The sequence below is a fragment of the Protomyctophum parallelum genome (assembly GCF_964188405.1).
Source record: "Protomyctophum parallelum genome assembly, chromosome: 10".
In the NCBI taxonomy this organism is placed as follows: Eukaryota; Metazoa; Chordata; class Actinopteri; order Myctophiformes; family Myctophidae; genus Protomyctophum; species Protomyctophum parallelum.
The window spans coordinates 32,928,177-32,940,676 of NC_139704.1; the positions used below are offsets into that span (position 1 = coordinate 32,928,177).

Sequence of the window (12,500 nt, forward strand, 5' to 3'; positions counted from 1 at the left end):
TGAGATCTGAACGTCAACGTAACGAACCTGTCAACAATGACAGGGAGGAAGAAGGCACAGCTATTCCTTCTCAGTCTGACTATACTCCTTCAAGGATGCCTTCCTTTCACCTCAGTTGTCTTTCTTATCTTCCACGCACACGCACGCACACACACACACACACACACACACACACACGCACACACACACACACACACACACACACACACGCACACGCACACGCGCACGCACACACACACACACACACACACACACCTCCGTCCGTGCCTGTCCTGTCCTTCCAGCCCCGGCTTGCTATGAGCCATTACCAGTGCCTGGCAGCTGACAGCGGGTTGCCTAGCAACAGTGGTAGCCATGGCGCTGGCGAGGGGCGGCCGCGGGTTCTGATGGACACATTGGTGATGTCATCAAAATCACACGCACACGCACGCCACACACACACACACACACACACACACACACCCAGAATAACGCACATACACAACTTCTTCATAACCTCCAAAAGTGAGGATATACTGTGCGTGTGTGAGTGCGGTTTATGAGTTAAGTTATTTTCAAAGCTGAGCACCCACTGCCTTAACTAAGGGCCGTTTCCAGAGGAAGCGCACCTGCTTTTCTTTCTTTAACCGTGCGTGCGTGCGCGCGTGCGTGCGTGAGCGTGTGTGTGCGTGCGTGTGTGTGTTTCAGGTCAAGATGAGACACATGGGTTTAAGTTTAGAGGAAGGGTTGGAGTTATTCCTGGTTTATGCTTTGGTGCGCTGCAGGTATCATGCACCAAAAATACCAGATCTACACGTTTACAATGCATCGCAGCGTGAATGCATTGTGAGCTTGAAGATCGAGCTTTGGAAAATTCATAGTAATCTACGACCTTTGGTCGCAATTAGTTGGCTTAAAACCCATTTTGGGCGGGAACCCCTTTTGGTGTTAGCATTATGTTATGCTTTAGCTATTGACAAATAGCAGAACTACAAGCTCATAGCGCGCCACACATTTTTAGAATCTGATCTCAGGTCAAAATGGGTTAAACCCTTATTTTCAACAAACATAATATTGTGAACATAATACAGAATATTATTAAAGACGCATGGGAAAGGTCAAATGGGGAGAGGACACTTGATTGGCAGTTATTTAGTTAGTTATGCTTAGCTTACATTTTCATACTGCAGAGTGCAGACATATATACATGCAAACGTCTGTGATTGACTCACTATGCATTCATTGACTGACTGAGTCACTCACACTCATTGGTCAGCCAGCTGAGTGTTATTGGAGCTGCACGCGCGCATGTGTACTACGCACACACACAGACACGCATGCCTATCGTCACAACCTAGTGAGAGCGTTCTAATATCAACCCAGCGAGAGCGTTCTAATATCAACCCAGCGAGAGCGTTCTAATATCAACCCAGCGAGAGCGTTCAAATATCAACCCAGCGAGAGCGTTCTAATATCAACCTAGCGAGAGCGTTCTAATATCAACCCAGCGAGAGCGTTCTAATATCAACCCAGTGAGAGCGTTCTAATATCAACCCAGTGAGAGCGTTCTAATATCAACCCAGCGAGAGCGTTCTAATATCAACCTAGCGAGAGCGTTCTAATATCAACCTAGCGAGAGCGTTCTAATATCAACCTAGCGAGAGCGTTCTAATATCAACCTAGCGAGAGCGTTCTAATATCAACCCAGCGAGAGCGTTCTAATATCAACCTAGTGAGAGCGTTCTAATATCAACCCAGCGAGAGCGTTCTAATATCAACCTAGTGAGAGCGTTCTAATATCAACCCAGCGAGAGCGTTCTAATATCAACCTAGCGAGAGCGTTCTAATATCAACCCAGCGAGAGCGTTCTAATATCAACCTAGCGAGAGCGTTCTAATATCAACCCAGCGAGAGCGTTCTAATATCAACCCAGCGAGAGCGTTCTAATATCAACCTAGCGAGAGCGTTCTAATATCAACCTAGCGAGAGCGTTCTAATATCAACCCAGTGAGAGCGTTCTAATATCAACCCAGCGAGAGCGTTCTAATATCAACCTAGTGAGAGCGTTCTAATATCAACCTAGCGAGAGCGTTCTAATATCAACCCAGTGAGAGCGTTCTAATATCAACCTAGCGAGAGCGTTCTAATATCAACCTAGTGAGAGCGTTCTAATATCAACCTAGCGAGAGCGTTCTAATATCAACCCAGCGAGAGCGTTCTAATATTGCTGTCACTTGCAATTCATCCTCACTCGCTGCCGCCCCTCTTTCCATCCTGTCAGCCCCCCCCCCCCCCCATGTCACTCCTGCTCACCCTCCCTCATACCCAGCTGCTCGCTCTGATGATGAAACAGGGCCATTAGCGAACATGCACTTTACTAATCAATTCATCTCCACTCACTCTCCCCTATCGCCTCTCACTCACTATCATTACCCATTCTCTCTCTCTCTCTCTCTCTCTCTCTCTCTCTCTCTCTCTCTCACTCACTATCATTACCCATTCTCTCTCTCTCTCTCTCTCTCTCTCTCTCTCTCTCTCTCTCTCTCTCACTCACTATCATTACCCACTCTCTCTCTCTCTCTCTCTCTCTCTCTCTCTCTCTCTCTCTCTCTCTCACTCACTATCATTACCCATTCTCTCTCTCTCTCTCTCTCTCTCTCTCTCTCTCTCTCTATCACTCACTATCATTACCCATTCTCTCTCTCTCTCTCTCTCTCTCTCTCTCTCTTACGAGCTGCGTTCGCTTCCCGCGTCCGCGTGTCTTACTTGTGTGTTATACTTAGTGGCGCGCTACGAGCTTGTAGGTCTGCTATTTTTTTTTAAATCGTAAAAATGCGCCACAAATCATTGAATATACTGTATCACGTTTTTTTTCCCCGACGTCAGGCCTGAATGTGGAAACATTGACAATTTGACTGTGGAGGTAGATGTGACATAGATGGAGAGTGACCCTGGCTGGCTTCAAGTGGTCGTATTTGGCGTTAAGGGCATTAAGCAACTAGTCGACTAGTTTACTAGTCGACTAGTAAAAATGACTAGCAGTGAATGCCCTATTTGGTGTGGCTGCCCGAGCTCTTACCTTCACTAGAGGATCCCGACAGCTCAATGACCACATACACCCTCCCCTCTGGTTCCAAGTCAATCTGCACACAACGAGGGAGAGAAGGAGAGATAGTTGGGAAGAGAGAGGGGGAAGGGAGGGGAGAACAGGCGGAAATATTAATGGCGACTGGATGAAGATTTAACCCGTTTTTACCTGAGATCAGATTCTAAAAATGTCTTCTACATCCTGACAGTTTCCTGAAAAAGCTATGTTTCTATGTCAGTCGTTTGATTTTTCAAAAATTTGCAGACCTACAAGCTCATAGCGCGCCACTCGGTGGCGCGCTATGAGCTTGTAGATCTGCTATTTTTCGATAGCTAAAGCTAGCTCTGGTCCATATAGCCTTAAACTGCTTCTATCTGCCCTGCAGTATAAGGCTATGGGACTTTCGGTTTAAAATCTCAAATCGAAATCAGACCAGCCTTTCTCTCCTCTTTGGCGTAAATAAAAAGAACGTTTTTGCTACTCACCAAAACAAAGGCGGGTTGTGTCATTAGAAAGCCTACTTTCCTTAGTGGACGCACTCTGAGCCCCCCACCACACGTTTAAACAGTACTTTTTGGCCAGAAAGGGATTTTCTTTTCACCAGAGGAAAAATATTCTCTATGAGGCAGTTCTCTGTTAGGCTTACTTTTCTTACCTATTGTGTATAATATATAACCAACACGTCGTGAACGGAATATCTGCTCATTTATAAAGCTATGTGTCTGTTGTCTTAGTGCATTTACACTAGCATGTGTGTGTGTATATAAGCGTGTGCACTGAGTTTGTGTTAGCCAAGCAAAAGTGGCAAGGGTCGGGGACTTGCTGAGCTTTCTACCAGCAGCACCCAGCACCACCCACGGTGTCCATAATCTGCTACACGCACGCACGCACGCACGCACGCACACACACACACACACACAGTGTGCTGACATTACTATACTTGTATGAGGATATAAACATCTCAGAATAGCATTTTTGTTAATGCCAAGCTGGTAGAACGGCAACGACTCCAAGACGTTGACAAAAGTCTAATGCTGTTTTTTAAGTATATTTATTTTTCCCCAAAACAAAGACCAATACTATAGTCCTGTAACAGTGCAGGCCTATTCAGTATTTTAGCTGTGACGTGAGCGCCCCCTCCTGAGATACTTCCGGGTCCTACTTTTGTGTCGCTTTTGTGTCCCCATGGAGTTATACTGTGACGCTCCGTCGGACTAAATCTGAGACGAAAACAACCACGAAAGTCTAATTTTACCGCTTTCCTCGCAACAACAAAGCTGCGCTGCTCTCCCAAATCTGACAGTGACAGGCCGTCTGTCCCACATGGAATACTATCGCCATTTTATTTTATTGTGTAAAATAAATCCTCATAATGCAAACTAGATTCAACATACTCAAGCCTGCACACATTCTAAATATACCCCAGAAATATTTTACCGATCAAATGGACTGTTGCCACCTTCAATAATAATGATAATAATAGTCTTTATTGTCTCCACATCATATATTTTTGTTGTCATGGACACAAAACATTAATAATTCCACTCGAGTTGGAAGCATTAAGACCCATTTTAACCCTCAATGGCTTCCTTTCTGAAAAATAACGTCACTGTAAAAAGATTCACGCGTTTAGATATTCAATTTACAATGAGATGCGGACGGGAGCTGGTGCCACTTGGACCCGGACGTAACGTAGCACTACAAAATGACGTCGGACTTAAATACTGAATAGGCACAAATATATTATATAATGTAACAAAATATAAGAATCAAAGAATAAGGCTTGGGAGAAAAAGACATTTCAAACCAGTTCATACAGCGCTATACCAGGCTATAACCCATTCTGACCTGAGATCAGATTCATACGAGGTTTCCACTGGACACACACTGGTCTGATTAACCCATTCTGACCTGAGATCAGATTCTAAAAATGTCAAAAATGTCAAAAATAGCAGACCTACAAGCTCGTATATGAGCTTGTAGATCTGCTATTTTTCAATAGCTAAAGCATAACGTGATGCTAACACCAAAATGGGTTCCCGTTCAGAATGGGATAATGATTAATTCCTGTTCTGTTCTTTGACTACCGGTATATATAGAAGTGTCTATTTGTGCGTCTCTAAATGTTTTGATGAATTGAACATGGTGGACCCTCTTGTAAACAAGTGTAATGCTTTATTGGGTCGTCCACTCACAGTTAACAGTCTTTGTATTGAGTTTGTGCTTGAAATGTACTGTAATTCTGCAAACTGTTAATAAATATTTCAATCAATCAATCAATGCCTAATCCAGGTGGATCCTATCAAGACAACGATAGGTATTTGGTAATCAACTCAAACAAAGCTATAATCCATGTCCCTGCATGCATTATTTACACAATGACATAAAGGAATTTAAAAACTAATAAAAATACAATTATTTCACAAGAAAAAATAAATACAAAAGTTTGAGGCCTAGTAAACACACACCCCCTCCTTTACTGTACTTGGCATCCTTCCCTGCAGAGTAACAGGATTGCCAGTACTGCAGAAAAAGCTAATATTAACTTAAAAAAATAGCAGACCTACAAGCTCGTAGCGCGCCACTCGGTGGCGCGCTACGTGCTTGTGGATCTGCTATTTTTCAATAGCTAAAGCATAACATGATGCTAACACCAACATGGGTTCCCGTTCAGAATGGGTTAACCATAAAACAACCATTTTTCTGCTAGATACTTGTGGGGAAACGTTGGCCATACATGGACAGTAACTAAATGTGAATGAGAAAATGCACTTGATGTACTGTACTTTATTTTATTTTTATAATTCATCACCGTTACTCGAGTACTGGAGTTCCAAGACAAATATTTTTACTTTTACTCGAGCAGATCTCTAGGAAGGCTGTAAAATACTGAGTACTTTTAGATTGGCTTGTTTTGTTTTTCTTCTTTTTGTTTGTATTGCATCGAAAAAGGAAAGTGTAATCCTGTTAAACTATAAATGAATTGTTAAATGATTAAAGCAATCCGTTGATGTGGAAAAATAAGAAATGTACTTTTACTTGCACTTGAAGTATTTTTTAAAGCATGTACTCTTGAATATATTACGTATATTTAAAAGCAAAAGCATATATACTTTTACTTGTAGTGGAGTAAATTTGACCGGGTCGTGTATTTGTACTCTCACTCGAGTACTGCGGTCAAGTGCTCTGACCATGCACCTCTATGAAAAATAGCAGAACTACAAGCTCGTAGCGCGCCACTCGGTGGCGCGCTACGAGCTTGTAGGTCTGCTATTTTTGAAAAATCGTGAAAATATTTATTTTCAGAAAACTGGAGGATTTAGAAGATTTTTTTTTAAATTTCGAGGTCAGGCCTAAATGGGTTATACACACACACACACACACACACACACACACACACACACACACGAGCGCGTGCGCGTGAGTCTTGTTGCTGTGAAGCAGAGCAGGCGTGGGTACAGTGATGTATACACTAGACTAGGGTACAGTATATGTATACAGTAGGGTACGGTAATGTATACAGGAGCAGATGAAGAGCAGAGAGACGGAGGAGGAGGAGGACGGAGAGAACATCTGTCGACTCATAACAAAGTGAAACAGCTCCGCACTTCCCTATTCTGGCCCATGTCATGAGAAGCCAACAGGCAAAAAATGGCGTCGTGAGCTTTTCACAAAGTTCCTCTTGGGCTAGGCCTAGAGAGAGGCCTATCATCCATCAAACCATCAGGGTTAGAATCTCTCTCTAATAAAGTTCCTCTTGGGCTAGGCCTAGAGAGGCCTATCATCCATCAAACCATCAGGGTTAGAATCTCTCTCTAATAAAGTTCCTCTTGGGCTAGGCCTAGAGAGAGGCCTATCATCCATCAAACCATCAGGGTTAGAATCTCTCTCTAATAAAGTTCCTCTTGGGCTAGGCCTAGAGAGAGGCCTATCATCCATCAAACCATCAGGGTTAGAATCTCTCTCTAATAAAGTTCCTCTTGGGCTAGGCCTAGAGAGAGGCCTATCATCCATCAAACCATCAGGGTTAGAATCTCTCTCTAATAAAGTTCCTCTTGGGCTAGGCCTAGAGAGAGGCCTATCATCCATCAAACCCTCAGGGTTAGAACCTCTCTCTAATAAAGTTCCTCTTGGGCTAGGCCTAGAGAGGCCTATCATCCATCAAACCATCAGGGTTAGAATCTCTCTCTAATAAAGTTCCTCTTGGGCTAGGCCTAGAGAGAGGCCTATCATCCATCAAACCATCAGGGTTAGAATCTCTCTCTAATAAAGTTCCTCTTGGGCTAGGCCTAGAGAGGCCTATCATCCATCAAACCATCAGGGTTAGAATCTCTCTCTAATAAAGTTCCTCTTGGGCTAGGCCTAGAGAGAGGCCTATCATCCATCAAACCCTCAGGGTTAGAACCTCTCTCTAATAAAGTTCCTCTTGGGCTAGGCCTAGAGAGGCCTATCATCCATCAAACCATCAGGGTTAGAATCTCTCTCTAATAAAGTTCCTCTTGGGCTAGGCCTAGAGAGAGGCCTATCATCCATCAAACCATCAGGGTTAGAATCTCTCTCTAATAAAGTTCCTCTTGGGCTAGGCCTAGAGAGGCCTATCATCCATCAAACCATCAGGGTTAGAATCTCTCTCTAATAAAGTTCCTCTTGGGCTAGGCCTAGAGAGAGGCCTATCATCCATCAAACCATCAGGGTTAGAATCTCTCTCTAATAAAGTTCCTCTTGGGCTAGGCCTAGAGAGGCCTATCATCCATCAAACCATCAGGGTTAGAATCTCTCTCTAATAAAGTTCCTCTTGGGCTAGGCCTAGAGAGAGGCCTATCATCCATCAAACCATCAGGGTTAGAATCTCTCTCTAATAAAGTTCCTCTTGGGCTAGGCCTAGAGAGGCCTATCATCCATCAAACCATCAGGGTTAGAATCTCTCTCTAATAAAGTTCCTCTTGGGCTAGGCCTAGAGAGAGGCCTATCATCCATCAAACCATCAGGGTTAGAATCTCTCTCTAATAAAGTTCCTCTTGGGCTAGGCCTAGAGAGAGGCCTATCATCCATCAAACCATCAGGGTTAGAATCTCTCTCTAATAAAGTTCCTCTTGGGCTAGGCCTAGAGAGGCCTATCATCCATCAAACCATCAGGGTTAGAATCTCTCTCTAATAAAGTTCCTCTTGGGCTAGGCCTAGAGAGGCCTATCATCCATCAAACCATCAGGGTTAGAATCTCTCTCTAATAAAGTTCCTCTTGGGCTAGGCCTAGAGAGAGGCCTATCATCCATCAAACCATCAGGGTTAGAATCTCTCTCTAATAAAGTTCCTCTTGGGCTAGGCCTAGAGAGAGGCCTATCATCCATCAAACCATCAGGGTTAGAATCTCTCTCTAATTCAGCACATTTATTTTGCCAGGAATAGGAGTATTTTGGGGTATCTTAAGCAGAAACATCCAGTTCTATACATTCCCTCTCTCCACCCCCCCCCCTCCACCCCCTTTTAAAAATAATAATAGTTGGCAGTATATGCTGAGCTGACATAGAAACTGGTTAAAGCAATATGTGTGACACTAACAAGACCTGAGAATAATACTGCACTGGCTGTATTAACCCATTTAGGCCTGACCTCAACATTAAAAAAAGAATCTTCTAAATCCTCCAGTTCTCTGAAATGAATATTTTCACGATTTTTTCAAAAATAGCAGACCTACAAGCTCGTAGCGTCGCTATGAGCTTGTAGATCCGCTATTTTTCAATAGCTAAATTATAACATGCACCAAAAGGGGTTCCCGCCCCAAAATGGGTTAAGGGTTCACATGCTATGACATGAATATGTGCAGTCACACAAAGCACGTTGTCAAAATCCGTCCCGACTTGAAGTTCTTGTTTAAACCTCCGTTGCTCATTTAAATCTGCTCATACCATATTGTTTCTGACTGTGGCAGATTTTTTACAGCACAAGCAGACGTCTAGTATCTACATACAACGTGTGTGAGAACTGAATGGCCGTTGCGATGATCTAAAGTAGATTTGTGTCAAATAAAAGAATACATTGCTAGACAAATCTACTACCTGTATGTACATGAAAATGAAATAATACAAAAACTGTAGGCCTATATCGCTCTGCCATATAGTGTGTTGTGTTAAGTTAGACACGGGGAGGTGTCTATAAGCCAGGAAAAGGTGCTGCATTGGAGGGGGGAGAGCTTGTTTGGAATGGAAAACAGCTAGCTTGCTGTCTTTTTTTGTCCTTGTCCTTGCTAAATTGTGCATTGCACTGTAGCTTTAGATGAAATGAGTCTGACCCTGTGTGTGTGTGTGTGTGTGTGTGTGTGTGTGTGTGTGTGTGTGTGTGTGTGTGTGTGTGTGTGTGTGTGTGTGTGTGTGTGTGTGCGCGCGCGTGTGTGCGGTGCGTGTTCAGGAGAATGGATCGTCTAATTATATTCCTAATCAAATTATTTCTCTCATATCTAATTATTTGTGTGCTTTCAGAAAGCTGAGAAGGAGATCCATGTAGAAAAGACGGAGGGTAGGGAAGCTGAGAGGGAGACAGCGTATAGACTAGACTAGATATGGGAGGAAAGATCCAAGAACCATGTGTCAAGGTGATTTTGTAACCCATTTTTACCCGGTGCAAATGCCTAAAGCATTTTTCTTTAAATACATATACACACACACAAATATATCTATTGCAACAATAACGTATTTCACTTAGTAAAATAGATGGTGAAAAAAGGTGTTGAGTAGGCTAATAGGCCAATACCGTATATCGCTAATGCTGCATTCACATGGAATCAGGCAGACGGCAGACGGAAAAAACTAACTAATTTTAGTGGACGGGAGCGGGGGACGGTAAAACGGAACGGGACGGCGCGGTATATCAATGTTAACCCATTCTGAACGGGAACCCATTTTGGTGTCAGCATTAAGTTATGCTTTAGCAATTGAAAAATAGCAGATCTACAAGCTTGTAGGTTCTGCTATTTTTGAAAAATCGTTAAAATGTGTCGCAAATCATTGAATATATATTTCAGAGCGAATGTTTTTAACATGGAACTACATATTTTCAGATGGGGGTCCGTGGCCCAATAGACAGAATTCTGGGGGTCCTTGACATGAAAAAGGTTGAGCACAACTGACATAGAAACATAGGTTTTAGAAGCAACTATTGCCTGGTTGGATTAATTAATGGGTAAAGGGAAGGCACATAATAGGTAAGACATAATACATTATTGTTTATTGCTGCTGCTTCTGCCGCCATGCATAAATGGGGTGTTCAAATGTGTGCGTGTTGTGTGTCGTGTGTCATTGACCGTCTAGCAGCGGTGGCCGAAAGGTTTGCGGAGCGGTCTTGATATCGGAAGGTCGCTAGTTCGGTCGCTAGTTCGTATCCCCGGAACCGGCACGTTAAAATTACCACCGCTGAAGTGCCCTTGAGCAAGGCATTGAACCCCTACCATGAAATGTTCTATGAGCAGGGCCTGGCTGTAAACAAGTTCTTGAGCTTAGTCCAGTTAGTCCAGGGTAAACAAAGTACCTTTCCTTTCCTTTGCCTCTGTGATTTGCATTATATACACGTGCTCTTAATTTCCAATATAAGTAATTGTAAAGTCCAACACTATTGGTTCTATTGGTGAAATAGAACACTGTATTTGCTGTGTGTGTGCGTGCGTGCGTGCGTGCGTGCGTGTGTGTGCGCGTGCGTGCGTGCGTGCGTGTGTGTGCGTGCGTGTGTACACTACATGCTGCGCTACGTGCTAAAAATAAATGTTTTACACTATTTTACGCCCTCCCCACATCAGCCCCCATTGCTTCCAGCTCCCCTGCCATCACGTCCGCAAGGATTACTTATCACATAATCCACAGAGGCTCAGAATGTCATAACATAAATGATGATGATTATGATGATGATGATAATGTAAAGGTTACTGCTGGAAGGGATTATTACAATGAATCGCCTGAAATGATGCAGAATCTACATCATCATTGTGTCTTAGTATGACTTACAAAAATTCTGCTTCCTGGTCAGTATTATATATCTTTAACTCTTTAAAAAAGAAGAAAAAGTCTTCTGAAAGAATCAATATTCAAAGATTTGTGCCACATTTTCACAATAAAAAAAAATAGCAGACCTACAAGCTCGTGGCGCGCTATGAGCTTGTATAGATCTGCTATTTTTCAATAGCTAAAGTATATCATGATGCTTTGTTAAAACACCAAAAGGGTTTCCCGCCCAGAATGGGTTAAAATGCATAGCCTATATAGTGTGCAAAGAGATTGCCTCCAATTGCTGACGGAAATAAAACCCTAAACTAGGGATGCACCGAAAATTCGGCCACCGAAAATATTCGGCCGAAAATGGCTAAAAATGTATTTTCGGCCTATTCGGTTTCGGCTCAAATAGGCCGAAAATATATCACCGAATAGTCAAAACACCGGGTCGGTATAAACACAACACGCGATTGTCTTGAACGTAACCAGAGCGCTCCGCATCTGCCTCTCTCTCTCTCCCAACTTCAGTCTCCCCCACACACACACACACACACACAGCGTCAAGTTGCTCTGTGCTGTGGCTGCGATGCGATGCTGCGAGCTCATCAACAGGTCCCAAAACATGGTATTTGTGAGCACCGCCACTGTCTATTCTTTTGTCGTATGACAAAAAATGCTCCCCAATGTCTGAATCTGTGAGTTTGCATGCAGGCTACGACGAAGACTAGCAGTAGCTTAATTGCTCGTTAGCTCCTCAAATTTGTTTCACCTGTGTGTAATCTCAGCAGCGCATTGAAGTGGGCACAGGCAGGGCAAAAGCAGAAGCAGAACGTCCGTGAACATTTAACAATGATCAGTTGTTCAGTGCTGTTTAACTTTGGCAATATGTGATACTAGAGCCTAGAGAACATGCTAATATGGCTGCTAAATAAGAACGTTTTCCCCTATCAGCTAGCATGCTATTGTGTGTGTGTGTGTGTGTGTGTGTGTGTGTGTGTGTGTGTGTGTGTGTGTGTGTGTGTGTGTGTGTGTGTGTGTGTGTGTGTGTGTGTGTGTTTGTGCGTGCGTGCGTGCGTGTGCGTGCCCACACACTGTGTAGGACAGTGGTTCTCGTAGTGGGAGTTCCAGCTAAATTATAGATAGTTAGGAAGTAAACCAAGTGGGGCCGGTCTGTAACAGAGTGCAAAAATGGAACCAAATACACTCTCAAAATTTACATTGATTTTTACAATAGAAATAAAAATAAATTGGGGTCCCAGAGATAGAAATGGGAAGAAAGACAGTCAGCTATACACAGTCAACATTACAGATTACAGTATCATTACAAGTACAAGGAATGGCAATGAAATCAAATTGTATTTGTAAAATATTAATTTTGAAGGAGTATTCATTTTTATTGTCTTTATTGTTAGTTACAACATGCCTACAATAACTTGAAGCATTTTTTTTAAAGGTAA

General features: G+C 43.1%; 1 protein-coding gene across 1 annotated transcript in view; it reads right to left on the minus strand.

Annotated features, from left to right (window-relative positions):
• The window catches only part of LOC310865798 (protein kinase C epsilon type-like), a 113,635-nt gene that overhangs the window by 68,482 nt on the left and 32,653 nt on the right, over nt 1-12,500 (minus strand). The window contains 1 exon segment of the mRNA XM_083775007.1: nt 3,059-3,122. Within this exon segment, the coding sequence (XP_083631133.1) occupies nt 3,059-3,122 (64 nt within the window).